We start from the raw sequence: 21,194 nt of genomic DNA on the forward strand, positions 1-21,194 counted from the left end.
TGACATCTGAGGTCTGTAACCCTCTCCAATGTTTCCCCAAATATCTTGGAAATGTATTCATTTATGGTTTTTTGTTTCTGTTGCTATAAAAGCTTAATAATGGTTACCATGTTGAAATGTGGTCTTTGTGGTACCCTAAATCTGTATTCCTGGGTCATGGTCCTTCCTATTTGCCTCCAGAATAAACTGTATCTTTTCCCCTTTGAGGTGAGAGTTGTATTTTTTTTGTTGACAACAGCAATGAGCAGCTGCCTTTCAACCCTAAGCCGAGACTTGGGACTTGATGTCAATTCATGTACTGCTTTTGTGGGAGCCAACCTTGGTAGGCTAAGTATGGGCAGGTCACCCAAAGAAAGTTCTTTACTTCCAACAATTATCACCTGCCAGAGTAGCACTCAGCCATCGATAAATTTAATTAGAGGCCTGAGTCCCAGTAGTTTACCCTGAAGTGATACCTGACTGCAGGAAGAACCACAAACTGAGATTATCCAAGCACCACCCAAGAACAGACCATCCAAAGAAAATGCCTAACATTCCAACCGCTATAGATAGGACCACCTACCAGCACATACTCACCAGGACACCCCTAGACAAATGTCAGCCATTCAGGAGTCCTGAACCTCAGAAACCCCTTACCCCCACCTTTACTACTATAAAACCCAGTCTAACTGAGCTCGGGGCTGTAATGATTGTTCTGTCTCGTTAAGAGACAAGCCACGCCCACTCCCTTCCCCATCCTCTCTTTTCCATCTTCCTCCCTGAGAGGCCACTTCTGTCTCTCCTCTCTCTCTCTCTCTCTCTCTCTCTCTCTCTCTCTCTCTCTCTCTGCCTCTCTGTTCTTCTCCCCTTCTCCCTTCCCTTCCATAACCACTAAATAAATATCCAACCTCTCTCTATATGGCCTGCCACCGGGGACTAGCCACCTTTGGAGACCTGCCACGTGGTTGTAGTCTCGTGTGCCATCCCAACCTGGGACTGGCTGCTCTCGGGACCTCCTGCCCACTGCCTGCTGCAGCCAGGGATCCCACAGCAATTTTTAATTAATCCATTACAAGAGCTCTCTGTATATTCCAATACATTGGACATGTGGAGAGACTGAGTTTGCAAATTGCATACAATAAAGGCTCTTTGCTTTTACATATGAGACTCAGTCTCCTTGTTGGCTTTTGTTGGGACTTCAAGGATTTGGGCATAACATTTTGTCCCCAGCAAAAGTTCTCTTACTGCCCCAATTGGAGGAGAGGGGGATCACTCAGACTATTCACCCTGGCTTCATGGTGTACAGAAAGAGAAAAAAAAAACACTAAAGGGAAAGGCAGGAGGGGAGGGGTGGCCCCACATATGGAGCTTCCTGAGGGAGATTCATTGGTGCTCTGGAGCTTCTGGAAAGAGGGAACAGCACTTGCACCTCGTGTCCTTGCTAATGACGAGTTCTGGAACCTTTGTGCTTGGCCCATGACTGTCTGCATAAGCTGTTAGAGGAAACACGGAGAGTCAAGATACCTGCTGCATTACCAGGTTCTCATGCCCCAGGACAAAGAACTGAACCAAACCCATGGTGAGGTCGTTACAGGAGGAGCACTTTATTTAGGGGTGAAGGCATGCCTGAGGACAGGAGTGGACTGGTGACCTGGGGAAGGCATGTGCTCTAAAGCACAGGGCTGGGGGTTCATGGATTATCTACATAGCAAACACTTTCTCTTGGGTTTGTGTTCTGTGGTTTCTTCTTTCTCATGCTTTGTTTCTGGTAGCCGAGTTGGGGAGGGCTTTCCAGTCTTTGTGATAACTGTCTTCTTCCATGTTTAGTCCAGAGGCCGTTCTCTCCAGTCTGTTTTTGGCACATCCTCTGGTCCCTGTCTCAGGTTCCAGTTGGACTCACTTGACCCCCTACTGTGCACACGAACCTGCCATGATCAGTCATAGGCCTGGGTCTCTGTTCCATGGACTTGACTGGACTCTTGCTGTCCTCTAACAGTGTCTAACCTGTCCTCATCTCTGTCTAGTTCCTATTCTCTGACCTCAGTATGTTTTGGGGGATGGAGAGACTAATTGGGAGATAAGCAGAGTGGTGTAGAATTTGTCGAGCTTCCCCATCTTCTCCTCCAGCTCTTGAGCCAGCTCCCTGAGAGCTTCAGCTGATTCTGACTGTGCCCCTTCGTACAGATGCTTTGACGTTTTCACAAGGCTGTCAGCATCTTGCAAGAGAGACACACCTGCCCTGGTGGCCCTCTTGATGCGAGCTTCATTGCTCATCGCCAGAGGGGTTCCTCTCAAGGTGGCCCTCACCCTTCTAGCACGCTGGTCGGGGATCTTTCCTGTTTTGGCGAGGATCCTGGCATCTTCTTCTAAGCGAGGGTTGTCTCTTACCAGCCTGAGGGCATCCATGTGTTGCTCAAGGGCTTCAAGATCTTTGGTGATATCTCTGGCAGCCTGAGGGAACTTGCTGGCAATCCTGGCCACGGCTGCTCCAGCCTCCAACACATCCATGCCAGTTGAATCATGGTGACCGGCTTCCACTTCATTCGAAAACCTGCTTGCTTCCTCCACGATGGAAGTAGCAACATTAGTCACAGTAGCTGCTACCCCCAGCCCCAAGCCAGTGGCAGAGAGCATCAGACTTCCCTCTGTTGTCACCGGTGCCAGAAACAGACCAAGGAGGCCCAGCATGTCGGAGAAGGTGCTGAAGGAGTCAGCCACTACGCTGGAGATGGCGCAGCCCCTGTGCAGCTCCTCAGTGCGGTCAGCCAGGGCGTGGAGCTGCCTGATGTGCTCCTCCACCTCTGCCTTCAGGTGAGGAAATGCTTTCAGAAACCTCTTCCTGCTCCGCAGGTCTTTCTGAAGTCTGTCTCTGTCTGCTAGGGCCGAGAGTGCTGACAGGTCCCCCAGCACTTTGTGAAGGGCCACTGCCTTATCCCTGTAAGAACAGAGGTCAAGTGCGTGAGAAAGAGGCCTCTTGTCTGTGTAAAATAGGCGGTCACAGCCACCCTGCAGCTATGTGTCCAGTAACCATCCAACAGGAACTCTAAAGGTGTGGAAGTTCCACTTTGGTGGGTGATATTAGGTATTTCAAAGACAAACTTTGTTGTCCTTAGTAGGGGGAGTCATCGTAAGAGCTGGAGAGACACTCAGTGGGGAAGGAGCTTGCCGTGTAAGTATGCAAGCTGGAGTCCCATCCCTCAAACACCATTAAAAAGAGCCAGACCCCGGGGCTGGTTTTGTAATCTCAGTGCTGGGGAGGCAGAGACAGGTGGACCCTGGGACTCACTGACCATGTCGTCCAGGCTACTTGACAAATGAGAGTCCAGTGAGCAACTCTGCTTCAGAATCAAGGACAGTACCTACGGGACAGCTGAGGCTGTCCTCTGGCCTCTCCATGTACTATGCACACCTCGCACACACGTGAACACACACATGACTGCACATGTTTCATCATAGTCAATCTGAGTCAAGTTAGCGGTGGACATTGCAAAATCATGCTTAGCTATCAGGTAAACGCCATCACCTCCAGACAGATGTGCTGAGGGTTGGCTCATCGTCACTACCACCACCACCATGTGTGTGCTGAGGGGAGTCTGCAGATGAAAACAGAATCCCGAATGATATCAATGCTCCCTTCAATCACGGACTTTTTGTGTGCTGCAGAGAGATCATTTCCCCCAAAGACAAGATTTCTCATTGTCCTCAGCTGCTGGAATGTCCTCTACAGCCCTGGCCTGCCAGACAGGTGTGTTCACCTGAGCACTTCAGCCGTGAGACCACCTAACTTGAGCATCTCGAATCTGGAAGATTCTAAAGACCGGACCAGTCTTTGACCAGGACTACTTCCAAGTTCACATCTCTGCATTCTATTCACAGTTTAATCTTACTCAGGACCCAAAGTCAGACCCGAGGAGACACTGTACCCTGGTCTTCCTCTTTCCCATGTGACTGTTACCCGTTTTAAAACCACTTTGGCTATTCTGGTTGGTTTATTGAGGATGGGTGGTTTAACATGCCTTTTCGTGGCACAGACTGTGACCAGAATTTTGGTAGCACATGTGCGCGGTGGTCAGCAGCTGTCTCCCAGTCTTAAGCATAGGCTTAGCAGCTGTTACCAATCCATGTGTTTCTTTGGCTCTGCCCAAGTTCAGCCAAATTAGTAGTAAAAAATAATTCCATCAAAAAAACATAATGTCATCTGACCTTGACACGCGTGTCTGTGCCCATGTATTACACAAGTCTTACATACTATAATCCACTAATCAAAAATGAAGTGATCCTTTCCCTTGTGGGCACCATGTCCCCTCAATCTGATGCAGCTGCTTGCCAGGGACAGCGTGTTAGAGTTCTTTCCAAGGATTGTTGAGGAATGCCCTCGACTCCATCTCCTGGGACTGTCTGGAGTGTGTGAGCCTGCCCAGGAGAACCTGTCATGAAGGGGTTTGGGGCAGTGCTGGGGCATCCCATAGAGGTAACCTGGGCAACTTGGCCTTGGATACAAACGCCTCCCAGGCTCCATCTTCAGCCATCAGGCGGTGCAGGCCATCTCTGCCTGCCATGTTCTGGAGGTGCCCAGGGGCTTCGGTGGTGAAGAGTCTGCTCTCTGCGTGAAACAAAGAATGAAGTTAGAGACAAGTCAGAGGGGCTGAGGTGGCATGGGGCACAAGGTTCGTAGTGTCACAAGGTTCTTAGTGTTTGTTACATGCTGTTCTGCTGATGGATTCACCAGTGTTGTGGTGCTGTGTCCTTTGGTTTCTATGCAGTAGTCGTGAGGCCCTGTGTCTATATTTATAGGTAGAGTCTACATGAAGTGAAGCCATTTCAATGAAACAATATAAACCGAGTCCCTAATACACAGTCCCTGTGAAATCCCTCTTTTCCTCTTATCCTCCCTGCGTCCCCCTCTCTCTTTTTCTCCCTCTCCCTTCTGTTACTCTTCATACAAACACAGCAGCAGAGGCATCTGAACTTACAGTGAGCCTGCTCCCACTGCAAACCAGGCAGAGAGCCCTCACACTAACCAACCTGCCTCACCTTCCTCATTTACATTGGTGTCCATGCTCTGAGACCTCCCAGCCTCCTCCAGGGAGCTCAGTAAATATCTCTCTTGTAAACTGCATCCTTGCAGGGACTGTGTTACAGTCACATGGCCACATCGAGTCCCTGTGCCATGGCGGAAAGAATGAAGTGCCTTTTATGCCAAATACACCTTGGTGAGTCCTTCTTGGGGTCTCTTTTATACAGGATACGGAGAGAGTCCATGGCACAACTGACTCACCTCCTGCAGCATATATCCAGACATTCCCGCTAGCCCTACACACCCACAGGCTTGATCTTATTGAAGGTTCTATCTACCCCTCCCTCCAGCCTTGCATCTCTGTGGTGAGTCCTCTGCACCACTGGGAACAACCATTCCAGGGACACTGAATGACAGGTGTGCCCCTGGGTCCTTGGTCTAGAGGACATCAACTGCACATGAACAAGTCACTTCTGTCTCTTGGAAGGAAGCTGTGAGGTGTCCTCACCTGGATAGCCAAAGGTTCTCTTCTCTATTAAGCCTTAGCAGCATGGGGTGTTCCCAGGAAGATGACATCTCTGACTTCCTACTGTGTGCAATAGCCACCACCATCGGCCCTCATTGTCCTCTACACAGAATTGGTTTTTCTCAGACTTGAGGTCAGTAACACAGTGACTAAGTGACTTGGTCCTGACCAACAAGGCACAAGAAGGATCGCGAGGAGTTTCTTGGGGCACTTGCTAAAGGCACGGTGTGTAGAAGACATGCAGTCCCTACCACTTCCCTCCTGCCTCACAGGTACAGGACTTCAGAGGCTGTCACCTGAAAAGTTGGAAATTCGGGCGACAGTAAGCATTGGTGAAGTGTGTGCATCGTGCATCTTATTGTTCTGTGTGAGTCTGTGCAGGAGAGATGACTCAGGGGTAGAGTTCTTGCCAAGCAGGCCCAGGCCCTGGAATTAATGCCTCGTACCACCAAAGTGAATAAATATATAAAATTTTGTCTTGCTCTACCTGTATTAAGCCCTCCATCTGGCCAACAGGACAGTGAGCCTTCTTGTATGAGTGACTCCCTGGTTATGTCCCAGAAAATGTGAGGATGAGCCTGTCCTTTTCTGCTCCTGGCCACTGAAGTCCCAGGCTGAGAGCCTGTGTTCTCCATCACTGTTCAAGCTCTCAGCACAGCATCTCTGGGTGTCTGTCTGACTTCTTCACTTGGGCAGAAGGGGTGAGGACATCACACTCCTCTCTGAGAATCTGTAATTCTCTCCCAGGGTCAGGTTCAGGACTTTGAACCTATCACAGAGGTTCCCAGCCTGCTGCAGGCTCTTCTAATTTCCTCAAACAACTTCCAGTTTTTTTCAGGCCTGCACTGGGCTGTTCCTCCCCATAAGATGCCTGCATCCTCCACCCACTGAAATCACCTAGGCCTCCTCTTTCTGGCTGGCTTCTGTATTCCCTCTGTGGACTGAACACAGTGTTTTCCTGGGCCCCTCTCTCCATTAGTCTTGGTCCAGCACCAGTGTCAGCCATGATCCCAGTAGTAGCCTAATGATGGTTCCAGAACCATCTCAGTGGGTACTGTTCTCCTGAGCCCACAGTGCCCCTGATCTGGGCTCTGGGAGACATTTATTGTACACAGAGTCACCAATCTCTGAGGACATGACGTCATTAAAGGATAATGAATGATTACTTTTTAATTTTCTCCTTCTTCCTCCTCCTCCCCTCATTTTATCTTCCCAATGCTTCTAGAACATTCTCCTCGTCAACAGGCATACAGGACTAAAACCCCTCCCTCAACACACACCTGAAGCCTGACCTTTCACTTTGTGATTAACACACAGCTCAGTGAGCTGTTTACCTGATTGTTCACATTTTCCTTTCCTGCCCCAACGCTGACGTCCTTCCCCCAGCTAATACACAGGGAACCATTTCTCTCTCCTCCATCCCCTACAGACTGGACAGAGGTCAGAGGACGCCCAGGGGAGGCGGGCCGGTGACCCACCTGCTCAGCCTCTTCACAGACTCCTTAGCAAAACCCACTCCCTAGGTCCTCAGCTTCCCCATGGCATGACAGAGATGCATACTCAGAGACAGTTGGTGGCACAATCTCCGGGTTTCCTGTATCTCTAAGTCAGCATTTGTCCCCAGCTGGTCTAGGCAGCCACAGTCCTGGCCCACCATCAGGATGCTATCAAAGACCAGCGAGTTCTGAGTCTCCTGCCCTCCTCCACATTCTTCAGTTTCCCCATTTCCCCAGCTGCTGGATACCCATAATCTGCTTTCTGTCAGGAGTCTGCTGTCCTGACCCTAGCATCCTAGCCCCTGAGCCGAGCCCCAGACCACATGCTGACCCCATCTGAGGGTTTGCCCATCCTTTCTTATGTTTAGTGCAGAGAAAGATCCAGATGCCAACCTGGCTGCAGGTTCTTCTGAACTCTGGGCTGGAGATGATGCCTGAGTTCACTGGGTTCATCCCTACAATGAGGCAATTATCCCTCTTTCCCCAGGTAAAACTGTGAGGATGTGGAGATAGAGCAGCCAAGGAGGCTCAACTTACCAAGGAGTCTCTCCAGGGATGAGTTTGTTCAGGACTCAGATGTCCTTAGCTGTGTAGATTCGGTCACCAGCTGTATATCTGAGTCAGAAGGAGCAGCAGCCTCTGGCCTGATGGACCCAGCTGGGAAATGGAAAGCAAAAGTCTCACCTGGGCAGCCCTGATCCAATCAACACACTGGAATGGACACTTGGAGGGCGCCACCCACAGCCCCGCCCACCTTGCTGAGTCAACAGAGTGACCTCAGCTTAACACTCCCAATTCTGCTCTGGCCAACCCATCTCTGGTGGGCTCCCCACGGCGGGAAGATATACCACCACAAACTGGGGAGTCCTCCACAGATCACCCCAGTCCCTTGTTGCTCTGCAAGCCTCCCCAGTGCTCTAGCAACCCCCTTCCCATCCCCTACTGCACTTCAGCAGAATGTCCCTGTCCCTGATATTTGAAGAGGACAGCACTGCTGATGGTGGCAGGCACGGTGCTTAGACCCATTCCTGTGTGGAAACTTCTGCCTTATGTTTGTGCTCTGTGCTCAGATTCATCACACAGAACCTCTGAGATAGCCCAGCAGCTTTCACGGCAGACTCTCTGGCTCCCAGATTGGCTCCCATGACCCCTTGCATAGGGGGCCAAAGCCCACTGCAAACAGAAAATTTGAGTCTACAGCAGGTGGTGATGACTGTGGAACATCTCAGCTTTGCTCCAGGCCACCTGAGATTTAAACAAGGCTGGACCTCATCGGCCAACGAACCCTTGTGTCAGGACAGGTTCCATTCCACTCATGTGTCCTTGGAGCTTGGTGGCCATCCTCACCCTTGAGAGAAGGACAGCAGGTGACATGGCCTCTCCACACTACTGCTGCCAGCACGCTTACTTCCACATTGGACTGGAGTTTATTCATCATCCTTATTATCCAGCTCTTTCCTGGTTTATAACAGACAGCAGTGATTGTGTTAATATGGAGGGAGTGCTGTGACTTTCTGTTGAGGATACTGAGGCGTTGGCAGAGGTAATGTCTTACACTTCAGGATTCAGAGACTTTCCAAGCTCAAACCAAGGTTCAGCATTAGACATTAGACACGTGTAATCATACTTTCTTGCTGGAAGTTTTCTGGGGTCTCGGTAGTTCAGATCCCAGCATCCACATCGTGGGACTCACAACCTTCTGTAATTCCAGGTCCAGAGAAGCTGACAGTCTGTTACGATCTCTGTAGGCACTGTACACAAGCGGAGCACACAGAGACAAACAGGCACACACACAGACACAGACACACACAGACACAGACACACACACACACACACACACACAGAGAGAGAGAGAGAGAGAGAGAGAGAGAGAGAGAGAGAAAGAGAGAGAGAGAAAGAGAGAGAGAAAACCAATAGAATTATAAAATGTAAAGTTATTTTTGCTGCTCTCTTTCTCCACACTCCCTTGCTCTGTCTCTTTTCCCTCCATCACCAAGGGTTTATCCTGACAGTGAGAAATTCGCAGTCAGGTGCGGATCATTAAAATGTCCCCAGACAGCTGAGTGACAGCCTGGAAGGGACTCTCAGAGCAGAGCATAGAATGAACCAGAACATTAATACACTCGTGAAGAGAGTCAACATGGAACAATAGGACAGTCTACAGATTTGCCTGAAAGAGAGAATTAAGGACATCAACCTCCAGGTAAACAAGGAGAGCCCATCCCACCTGGACATTCTGAAGAAAATGCTGAAAAATGGATAACAGACCAGTGGTATGACAGGAAATGTCATGCAGTGTGGACGCCACTCCAGAAGTGGGGGATAGCAAAAAGACCTTTGCTCCAGGTGCAACTGCAGCCATTGGGAGTGTGGCCTTAATGTAATGGGAAGCAACCCTGAGATGGCTTTGGGAGGAAGGGGTGATCACCAGCACCACCTAGTGGACCTCAGAGGGGTCTGCAGCCATGGGATCTGGGCTTCCTGGTTATTACAACCATCCAGTCCACACCATGGGGAGTATGCTCAATTCCAGCATGCTGGACACTGTACTAGGTCCCCAAAACATCGATCCACCTCTCTCCTCATCTCCCTTTCTCTAGGGACATCACATTTTAGGGACAGGTGTCTTTCAACTAACTATGTGAAATGGGGCATCTGAAGTCACTCAAGAGATTAAATATCCCAGGTCTGCAAAAACAGGGAAGAGAAGTACATTCCTTGTTCACAGCTCTGAGTGACCACAGGGAAACAGAATAGGCTGAGACTTCCCCCAGCCCTGAGTCTAGCCGACTGCCTGAATCCGAGAAGCCTATTTGTCTTTGCTCGGATGAGACAGCAGAGCCCAAATCACAAGCGCCAACTTCAAGGAGGATCATAGAGGAACTGTATGTAGAGGATGGCGTGTAACTCACAATTACCCTATTTCCATGACAAAATGCAGATAACTCACCTCAGTTTGACACACATATGCAGATCAGGGATGGCAGGTGTATCTACAGAGGGACCGCAGTAGCTCTGTGATTCCAGTTCAGACAGGATTTAGTGACTGACACAGAGCCTGTGGCTCATCTTCAGAACTCCTACTGAGCCCTGAGGATGGTGCCAGTGAGCTTTAAAGAGAGAGAGGATCCAGCTTCAAGTTCAATGGTGCCCAAGTAGGAGTGGGAGGAGAGAAAGGAGAGTCCATGAGAGTCCTTCCCCCTCCCCCTGCTGTTCCTCATAGAGGGACAAGGGCACCACTCATTCCTTAGTCACCAGAGAGACGGTTGGCCGGCGTCCCTCTCAGGCCATTATGTTTAAAATATCTCAAAATTTGGTCCTAGTCTCCACCTCCTTTGCTATCGTAGATGTAGGGAGATAGGGCCGCTGCTATTGATGCCAAAGCCAGTCCCCACATGAGGTGAGCCCCCAAGTCTTATACAGTAAATGGACAGCTGACAGATCTATTGGACTATCCTCGGGAAGTGTATACATACACTCCACCTGGAGAACCCGTTTTTGCAGAACTATGGGACAACTGTTCTTTGGATAAGTCACTGTCAATTCTGTAAAAATATGGGGAAATCATGGCATTTCTCCCTTCTATAGTATCCCTGCAGTGTTTAAACCGACTTTTCCTGTAGGGCAACTGATACCTCCCCCGACACCATAAAGCCACGGTGTGAAAAGGATTCACTCAAGTCCTTTTCTCATAGCCAAATTCTACAAAAAATGCTCCCCACACACTTTCATTATTGACAGTAGTCACTGATAAGAAAGGAGCCTCATACAGGAAGCAATATGTCTGCTCTAACAGGGAACACAGGAACGTGAAATCTACTGGTCTCCTGCTCTGACGTAACAGGTTACAAATATTCTGTATTACCCTTTACTTTGACTAACATAGGATCAGGAAATTAACTGTTTATACAGGAAAAAGGCCCGAGTCACTAAAACTAGTTTCAGAGAGAAAAATTCTCACCCGGGCACCCTGCTTTTGCAGTGGCACATGGGACTTTACCAACAGGCTGTCAGTGTTAAAAATGGGTCTGGCATCCTGGGTGTCAGTGAGACAGATGTTAGTTTTCAGGCATCTGTATGGGCCTTGGGGTCCTGACAGGATCCGTCCTCAGTGCAGTCACTAAGAGCTCCTGTGTACATTCGCTATGTTCCATTTTAAATAGTGGGCCTGCTCACAACCTCCCACCCCGTCTCTTCTGCTGCTCCTGTCCCCAGAGACTGGTCTCCCCCTTCTTCTTCCTCCATCTCCCATTCGCTTTCCCCCAACAAACACCCTCCACGTGAGCTCTGTGGCATGGCATCTTTCTCATTCTTGCTGCTATTACAACACTGGAAAATTCTGCAAAGAGAAGTCATGTCATGCAACAAGGCTCACACAGGAGGTTTATTGGAAGAAGAGAGAGAGGGGCAGAGGGGGGCAGAGGCCGTTCCCTGTGGACAAGAGTGGTGAAAGAGAAAGAGAGATACAGAAAGAGAGAGAGAGAGAGAGAGAGAGAGAGAGAGAGAGAGAGAGATGGTAGGTGGGTAAGGCCCACTGTTTAAAAGGGAATGTAACAGATGTGACCAGGAGGTGCTCTTAGTGGCTGCAGCTGAGGATGTATCCTGCCAGGACCTTAAGGGCAGGACCTTAAGGGCAGGCCAGTGCAGATGCCTGAGTACTAACGACAGGAGCAGCCACTTTCTGGCTCTGGTGAATGTCACCATTATCGTGCTCAGGACACAAACTCTCCCACTAATCCCTGGAGGTCACCAGGCTCCCGGCTTCCCTTGACCTCACATCACCCATAGCTCCCCATTAAAGACTATGGCAGGTGGGATTCCAACACTTCCTATCCATTTCTTCTGTCCCATGCCGCCTTCTTTTGTATGGTTGACTGTTCTATCCATTTTTCCTGAGCGATAAATGATATTTATTCAGCCCAAGTCTTTAGAGCATCAGGCAGTCAGAGTCAGGTGATCTGAGACATTGTCTAGGCCAGCACCTCATTCCCAGCTCTGGAAGAAGCTGAGGCTCATGGGCTGTACCCTCTGCTTTTTTCCAATTTCAGATAGCCTCAGTATCTTTTATAAATGATATTTAATTACATTTATTACTCATTGTGTGCATGTGTTTTGGAGGGAGGGAGTGGGTGCCATGGCAGGCTTAGGGGTGTCAGAGAACATCTTGAGGTGTTGGTGCTTACCTTCCACAACAGGGGTCCCCCAGGATCAAGTTCACATCTCCATGTTTGGAGGAAAGTACCTTCATTCTTTGAGCCATCCTGCCAGGCCAAAGCCGTGTCTTCTGACCCCGAAGGGGTTGCACACTACACACCACAAATTGTTTGGCTTCTGGTAAAATCTATCTGCACTCACCGGGCCCTGAATGTGCTGCTGTGGAAAAGCTGAGCAGTAGAGAATCAGGCAGTACAGAGAGCTGTGGAGCTCAGGGCTGTTCTCACTATCTGGCCTTGACCCAGCCAGTGCTCTGCAAAGTCCAGCCCAGACCTGGGTTTCTCACTGTTTCTATGGGCTGAAGCTCAGTGCTGAATTGGTTCCCTGTGCAGCCACCTGCAGAGGGCGCTTAGAGTGGAAATCCAGTGCAGTTAGGCATGCCTACAGAAGCAGGGCCGACAAGGTTCCAGCTGTTTCTGCCATGTCAGTTTGAAGAGATAGCTTTCCTAAGTGTTAGCCATTTCAAGGCCAGGGGGAGTGAAGGCACAGTTGGGTTTCAGGTGAAGTAAGAAGAACACAGGTCAGAGGTGAGCACTTTATCCTAAGTACATTAGAAGTGAAGTGTTAAATCTACACAATCCCAGAGCCCTTGAGGAGGAATTGTTATTTAAGCTTCACTGTGTACACAGTAGGTTGACTGCACCAGATGCCCATTAAAGGTGATAAATGTGCAACACGTGTTCCCTTCTCACCTTCATTGCCACTGCCCCAGCCCTGCACATGCGGATCCATTTTATTTTCATTGGTCCCTTAGGTGACCTGACCCCTGCCAAGGGCTCCACCCTCTCTGCTGTCACCCCTACTACCACCCTCAACACCAACACCACCCCTGTCACCATCCAGAGGTCACTTTCCGATGGGCAAAGCGTGGGTTGGTGCCATGCAGGACACCCTCAGACACCTGAACTGAACACAGACCCCTCCAGGGGCAGCAGCTGCAGGCGCAGTCCTGTTGCCTGTCACTTGTGTTCAGCAGGGACAGACCTGGTCACAGCTCCTCCTCTGCACCGTCCTTCTTGCACCCTGTCCGTCTCCCTTGTCCTTTTCTGGAGCCTCTACTCATCTGTGAACCTCACTGGTCTCTTTCCATAGCCTTTTCTTTTGTTAAGAGGACTTCTAACACCTGAGATACATTATCACATTGCATACATTCATTTTAAGTTCTTTTAAAATGTATCTCTAATTTAAAAATATGCTGCTACCTACTAGAACACTTTCACCACCCATGAAGTAATGCTGTATCTAAGAGAAGTGCCAATGGGCTGTGTCAATTCTCACCGACACCCACCATGCTTGTTTGTCTCTTTTGTTAAGGAAGGTATGTTCCTGGTGGGGAGAACCATGAAGTGACAGTAACTGTCAGCAATTGGGGCAAGAGCAATTTCTTTGCCCACATGGTCAGCTTTTGCTATAAAGAAAGCTAACTCCATATGGAATTTCTTCAATGCCCATCATCTTCTCTAAAGTAGATTGGTGCTGCCAGGAGCAGATGTGTTTCACTGTCATGAAAAGTCTTAAACTGTTAAACCTATTAAGTGTCATATTCTGTAGGTCTTTGAAGTGTTTGGAGATTACCTATCTGAAATGTATCTTTGTAAACCTAGAAAACCTAAATAATATAAGTTTGCTAATTACAGATGAATATTAATTTTTATTTCTTAATTATATATTACATTTTTAATTGAGCTGTATAAACACAATACCTTAAAGAAGAATAGCAACATACATACAGTATATCAAAATTAACTTTATATTTGTGTCAGTAAATCGAAATCCATTCCAAAGTAAAATATTTTGATTAACAATTGTTTTTTTGGATTAAATTCAATAATCTACCTTTTTTCCTCTCATAATAATATCCCCTTTCTCCCATCATTTTTATATCCTATTCCTGTTTCTTCTTTAAAAAGAGATTTATTATGACCAATAACATTTTTTCACTAACCTCCTAAACAAACACAAACATCTATAATCTATTTTTGGGAATGTGGGCGTCGTTCTCTTGACTACTTCCTGCTGATTGGGGGCGCTGGTAATCTTTTTGGGACCCTGAAAAAATTTAGAATAATTGTTAAGTCTTGGCTGTAGTATTCTGTGAAGCTGGATCATCTCAGTCAGTGGCCTTGAAGCTGCTTTGAATGCTGAATCATCTGGTTCATTTTTATTGGTGTCTCCTCCCTTTGTTCTGAAAATATACAAACTTTAAAGGTAATATAAATAACTGTATTAATACAAATATAAGTTGTGCATTGTATACAAGCCAGTCAAAGAGAATTTTTTCTTTTGTGTTTTAGCAGATAAATATGCATTATGTGTCTTGCTGTAGGGATCTTTCTTAATCAAGCCTGATTTTTCTTTTCTTTTCTTTTCTTTTTTTAAATATTTATTTATTTATTTATTATGTATACAATATTCTGTCTGTGTGTATGTCTGCAGGCCAGAAGAGGGCACCAGACCTCATTACAGATGGTTGTGATCCACCATGTGGTTGCCGGGAATTGAACTCAGGACCTTTGAAAGAGCAGGCAATGCTCTTAACCACTGAGCCATCTCTCCAGCCCCTGATTTTTCTTTTCTTTAAAAAAATATTTATTTATTATGTATACAATAGTCTGTCTGTGTGTATGTCTGCAGGCTAGAAGAGGGCACTAGACCCCATTGCAGATGGTTGTGAGCCACCATGTGGTTTCTAGGAATTGAACTCAGGACCTTTGGAAGAGCAGGCAATGCTCTTAACTGCTGAGCCATCTCTCCAACCCAAGCCTGACTTTTCTTAACCCAGAATAAATCAATATCCTCTAATTTCTTGTGGAAACAAAAACACAATCTCTCTCCCAAGTGACATACCTTTTGACTTAAACTTTGGAATCAAGATTTTTTTTTAAAATATATAGGTTGGTTTAATCTAGCAGCTTTTATAACCAACTGCTTCATAGCAGTCAGAAACTTTAAGAATAACACAATAATAGACATAATGCGGACTATGTGTATATTGTTCATCTTTATGTGGATTGTCACAATTTATCACTATATTCCTTTTACAAGAACTTCATTTAAATTATTTTTTAAAATTGTTTCTGACTATACCCTTTTTCTTCTCTCTTACAAGTCTAAGCACATTTTTAAAAAATATACTGTGACTCATTTAGAGGCCTTTTTGTCTGAATCTGTTTCTTTATATTTATTTATTAATTTATTTATTTATTGTGTATACAATATTCTGTCTATATATATGCCTGCAGGCCAGAAGAGGAAACCAGACTTCATTACAGATAGTTGTGAGCCACCATGTGGTTGCTGGGAATTGATCTCAGGACCTTTGGAAGAGCAGGCAATGCTCTTAACTGCTGAGCCATCTCTCCAGCCCCCTGAATCTGTTTTTTACTGTGTATCTTTAACCTCTTCTTTCTGTATGAGCAAAAATCCTAAGCCCACCACATGTTCTGCATCATGGCAGACTGTGGAAATCTGCCATGCCGTAGTATAAACACAGACATTCAGTCAGGGGACATGCCTCTGTACCCACATGAGAGAGATGAACTAGAAGCTTCTCTTGGTTCCTTCCATTTTTGTGTACCTAGAGCCCATTTTTAAGATTTCTCAGGCACAATGTGGCAATTTCAGCCCCACATTGGAACACCATATGCAAGTAGAGTTTCTCTGTCCCACTCTGTCCTGCACCCACTTCCAAATAATCACTAGAGGCTTATATTAATTATAAATGTTTGACCAATGGCTCAGGCTTATTACTAACTAGCTCTTACATATAAAATAACTCACTTTCTACAATCTATGCAGCCCACATGTCCCATAGGTTAATGGTTCTCTGGCATCTTGCTCCTTGGGCTCATGGCTTCTTGTCTCCCCTGACTCTGCCCCTTTTCATTTGAGTCCTCAGTTTGATTCTACTTCCCAAACTTATCTTGCCTTACCAAAGGCCAAAAGAGTTTTATTATCAACCAATGAGAGAAGCACTTATATACAGCATACAGAAGGATCATCCCACAATGAGGGATAGTTGGTGTCGCTTGGGGTAGGGGCTGAGTTGTGTCCCTTAACTCATTTGTAAACGCCCTAACCCAGGTGGCTGTTTTTGGAAATCTAGTCATTAAGGAAGCAAAGTAATGGAAATTAAGTGAGGCCTTGAGTGAGGTCCCCAATCCACAGTGTCAGTGCCTCATAGCAAGAAGAAGAAACTCCTTCCCTGCATTCCCGTCCTTCTTTTTCTTATCGCCAGTTACTTTTCTTTGTTTCCCTGCCTCTCTTTCTTTCTCCAGTTTGCATAAGAGAACCCATGAGCGGGTACAGGTACAGGTTCCCTCTGCCCACCAGGAAGAGAGTGCTCCCCAGGACCAACCCCAAGGCCAACCTGCTGCACTTTGATTGCAGAAATTAGATTCCAGGGCAGTGAGAGAAGAGGTCTTTTCTTTCTAAGCCACCCACCCAGAGTCCCATTGTGATGGCATCCTGAGAAGACCAATGTACCAGAGCCATGCCATGGTGCTTTGCAGAGACAGGTATTGTTTTCAGGCCAGAACAAGCAGAAAGTGAGCCCCTTGTCCCCAGAAGAGGGAGGGTCTAGTGAGGGCAACTATTTACTGTATGCATAGTCCTTGAATGTGACTTTTTCCTTTGATTTTTCTTTTATATATAGGAATATTTGTCTGCTTGTATGTGTGTCTATGCACTATGTGAGTGTGTACTGCCGTGAGGGCCTCGGATCCCCTGGAGCGGCAGTTACAGACTGCTGTGAACCTGATGTGGGTGCTGGGAACTGAACCCATGTCCTCTGCATGAGCAGCAAGTGCTCTTAACCACTGAGCCACTCTCCAGCTTGAAACCTGACTTTCCATACTGGAATGGTTAATTATTAATCCCGAGTCTCACCCCAGCGGATGAATAAACATCTATGAGATCACCCGCCCTTCTCTATGTGGTCTGTGACAAGCGTCCAGATGTCAGTAGAGCGTGGGTGCTGGGAGCGAATGAGTGGTTCAAAGACTGAGCTGAGGCATCATGGGAAGTGGGGCCTGGCTGGAGTCAGGAGGGCACCTGGGATGTGACTGTGGGACTGATGGGTGTCTTGTCCCTTTCTTGTTACTACTTTGTCTGCTTTTTGTGTGCCATGATGTGAGTTGCCCACCCTGTCTCCCTGCCAGGATGGACCAAATCATACAACCCTGGAAGCAAAACAAATCTATTCTCATTAGTCGAAATACGGTCAAAGTGAGTAACACTAGTTTTTTTTTTTTTTTTTTTTTTTTTTTTCAAAAATGTGGTGGTGTTCTGCCTGCATGTGTGTCTGTGCGAGAGTGCCAGCTCCCTTGGGACTGGAATTACAGACAGTTGTGAGCTGCCGTGTGGATCTTCTGGAAGAGCAGCCAATGCTGTCAACAACATAGCCATCACTTCAACCTTGAGTAACACTAGTTTTGACAACAAACACAAACAAAAGGGAATGAATGAATGAAGGGTCTACAGAGTCAATAGAATAAAACTTAGAAAGAAATTGGAGGCGGCATAGTGGTGCACACCTTTAATTCCAGCCCCTGGGAGTGTAAGGCAGGTTGATCTCTGTGACTGAGGCCAGGAGAAGCCAAGAAACACAGGGATTGGGGTACTGGTATGGGTCTGGCTGGTATAGGGTGATGGTTTCTGGCCATTAGGGTGCTTCCTGAATGTAGAATGGCTCCTGGTTAGGAGCCATTTGTGGGTGGAGTTTTTCTTCCTTTCTTTTTTCTTTTTTTCTGGGTTTCAGCTTCAAGTTCAGACATTTCATTTAAATGAGAAAAGAAATCATGAGGCCCTGTCTCAGGCAGGCACACCTGGTTAGCAAGCACTGGTCCTGTGAGGGCAGGGCAGGTGCCCTAACACAACCTTCAACGGGAATTGGATCTTGTGAATTTAAAGGGGTCCAGGAAGAGGAGACAGCCAGCAAGGAAGCATGCACCAGCCTGTCTGTATTTTATTCTGATCCCCAGAACGACATGGGGACACTGGGTCCTAAGGGGACAGGCCATTTGAGATGAGAGTCTCCAGGTAACATAGCTGGACTGGGCAAGGTCTCACTGAGGTGCAGTAACTTCCTGCTCAGGCAGTTAGAAAAGGTGGGTTCCTGAGCTGGAGCAGGGTGAGCTCCCTCTGCTCAGAAAGCTATCTGTGGTCAGCTGAGTGCAAGTCTCCATGAGGGGGCTGGGGCTGCCTTCAATCTCAACACTTCCTGCCTCCTGTTCCCTCCATTCTTTCCCTCTTTCCTTCACCTCCCTCCCTCTTCTCTCCCACAATCCCTTGTATCTTCTATCCGTCCACCCCTTCCCTCTCACCTCCTCCAGCCCCTTCCCTCTCATCTCCCTACACCCCTTCCCTTTCATCTCCCTACACCCCTTCCGTCTCATCTCTCTACACCTCTTCCCTCTCACCTCCTCCAACCCCTTCCCTCTCATCTCCTTACACCCCTTCCCTCTCATCTTTCTACACCCCTTCCCTCTCACCTCCTCTAACCCCTTCCCTCTCATCTCCCTACATCCCTTCCCTCTTATCTCCTTACACCCCTTCCCTCTCATCTCCTTACACCCCTTCCCTCTCATCTTTCTACACCCCTTCCCTCTCATCTCCCTACACCCCTTCCCTTTCATCTCCCTACACCCCTTCCCTCTCATCTCTCTACACCCCTTCCCTCTCACCTCCTCCAACCCCTTCCCTCTCATCTCCCTACACCCCTTCCTTCTCATCTCCTTACACCCCCTCCCTCTCATCTCCTTACACCCCTTCCCTCTCATCTTTCTACACCCCTTCCCTCTCATCTCCCTACACCCCTTCCCTGTCATCTCCCTACACCCCTTCCCTCTCATCTCTCTACACCCCTTCCCTCTCACCTCCTCCAACCCCTTCCCTCTCATCTCCCTACACCCCTTCTCTCTCATCTCTCTACACCCCTTCCCTCTCATCTCCCTACACCCCTTCCCTCTCATCTCCTTACACCCTTCCCTGTCATCTCCCTACACCCCTTCCCTCTCATTTCTCTACACCCCTTCCCTCTCATCTCCCTACACCCCTTCCCTCTCATCTCCCTACACCCCTTCCCTCTCATCTCCCTACACCCCTTCCCTCTCATCTCCAACCTCTTCTCTCTCATCTCCTTACACCCCTTCCCCCCCATCTTCTTACACCCCTTCCCTCTCATCTTACATCTTCTATCCTTCATCCCCTTCCTTCTCTCCTCCAACCCCTTCTCTCTTTTATCCTTCAGCCCCTGTCCTCTTCTTTCCCTCAACTCCCGCCCTCCCTTCATTCCCTCCTGACTTCTGTTTTTCAGATTGGGTATTGAGAAGGTGCCTTCTGAAAATGTACCCCAAGACAAGGCCAAGGACAGAGGTTGCTCTTACCCAGGACTGGGGATCTTTCTATGTCCCCTTTGGGGTTCTCCTCTTATATCTTTGGCTCCTTAACAGGAACTCAGCAGGGAGGCTCTGTCACTCCTAGGCCATGAGCAGCAGCAGAGAACAGACTGATTACCTGGGGAGCCCATGACAGCTGTGGTCTTGGTGTCGCTCAGGGGATCCTGACAGCTTTCCTTACAGCTCACCGGGTGTCCAGGCTACAGGAGGGTACAACCTGTGGGACAGAATGGGGACAGCTGCTATGACCAGGGATCTGGTGACCCACAGTTCTCTTGATGGTGACTGCCGAGGGCTAAAAGAAAGTGACTCAAAGCATGTCTGCGTCCAGGTGCTGTGACTGCTATTCAAGAAGCCTGTCCTCTGGCTGCAGCCCTGCTGCCCTCTTTCCAGACAAGGAGAAGGACTAATGGCATGCTGGGACAGTGGAGAAGGTGTCAGCTGAGGACATGGTGTGGAGAAACAAAGACCCTGCACACAGAAAGAGAGAAAGAGAGGTATGTTCTGGTAGCCACTTGGAGTTCCCATAACTCTGCCTGTTTTGATGGTGAATTCTTTTATTTCTATCTTTTTGTTGTTTTTTGGTTTTAGTGTTTTGGCACAGGGATTCTCCATGTAGCCATGACTGCTCTGGCCCCCACTTGTAGACGAGGCTGGCCTCTAACTCATGGAGTTCCACATATCTGTGTATTGTTGGTTTTATTACTCCTTTGAGGGTCTTGTAATGGTGGGAGTTTTAAAGATAATAACAACAGAGACATGGAGGCTGTGTAGAACATTCATTTAAAACAGAATTACATCTGTGTGACCACACCATTCACATTTTTTCATACGTGAAGTAGAGAGAAAAATTACTCAGCACCGTGATTTGGCCTGTCGCTGAGCCACTGCGCCACAATCCACAGTGGAGAGCAAAGCCTGGAATCAGAAACAGCTGCCTCGCGAAGTCAACTAATCTTGTCGGTTTCCGAGGGGCCAGTGGTAGCGGTGGCAGGGATAGAATAGAAGGAATGGGAGCAAGAGGAAAAGAGCATTTTTCAGAATGGTGGGGAAGGGGCTGCACAGTGAAAAGAAAGGCAGGGCAGGTGGAACACCGGCAGGGCATTCACAGGCAGGTGGATGATGGTTTGAGGGTTTCTTCTATTCCATAGCTGAAAACATGATACCCATGAACACAGTGACATCACAAAGCCTATAGGAGAACGTCTCTACAGGCAGGGTGTTGATAAAGTCAACTGTCCCCAGATCAGGTGACTGGGAAGCCAGAGACTAGAGGCCATCCTGCATGATTTCTCACAGCAGGGACCACTTACAAGAGGTCGAAAAGAAAAGAAAAGAAAAGAAAAGAAAAGAAAAGAAAAGAAAGAGAAACAAAACAAAACGAAATCCATGGGACTCTGGGTCCCAGAGCAAATGCCCTGCCGAGTGTGTGCAGTGCTTGAGTGGGAGGACCAACCTTCTTAGTCTAGTCACGATCTTATTATGGGAAGCAGCAGAGATGAATGTCAGTGAAGGGCTCAACTGCAGCTGTGAAGGCTGTAATTGGGTTGATCCCCCCATTTCTA

The 21,194-nt window shown here is 47.9% G+C and overlaps 2 protein-coding genes across 6 annotated transcripts in view; both read right to left on the reverse strand.

Annotated features, from left to right (window-relative positions):
* The window catches only part of LOC125413349 (apolipoprotein L3-like), a 107,356-nt gene that overhangs the window by 13,021 nt on the left and 73,141 nt on the right, over window positions 1-21,194 (reverse strand). The gene's annotated exons all lie outside the window — the stretch shown is intronic.
* On the reverse strand, window positions 1,560-7,681 carry LOC125413350 (apolipoprotein L3-like). The gene is made up of 3 exons (XM_085678327.2): window positions 7,556-7,681; window positions 4,456-4,582; window positions 1,560-2,914 (listed from the first exon to the last, which is right to left on the reverse strand). The coding sequence occupies exons 2-3, from the start codon at window positions 4,536-4,538 to the stop codon at window positions 2,020-2,022; spliced, it is 978 nt and encodes a 325-aa protein (XP_085534453.2). The 5' UTR covers window positions 4,539-4,582; window positions 7,556-7,681; the 3' UTR covers window positions 1,560-2,019.

Source organism: Myodes glareolus, chromosome 19, assembly GCF_982192425.1.
Source record: "Myodes glareolus chromosome 19, mMyoGla1.1, whole genome shotgun sequence".
Taxonomy (NCBI): domain Eukaryota; kingdom Metazoa; phylum Chordata; class Mammalia; order Rodentia; family Cricetidae; genus Myodes; species Myodes glareolus.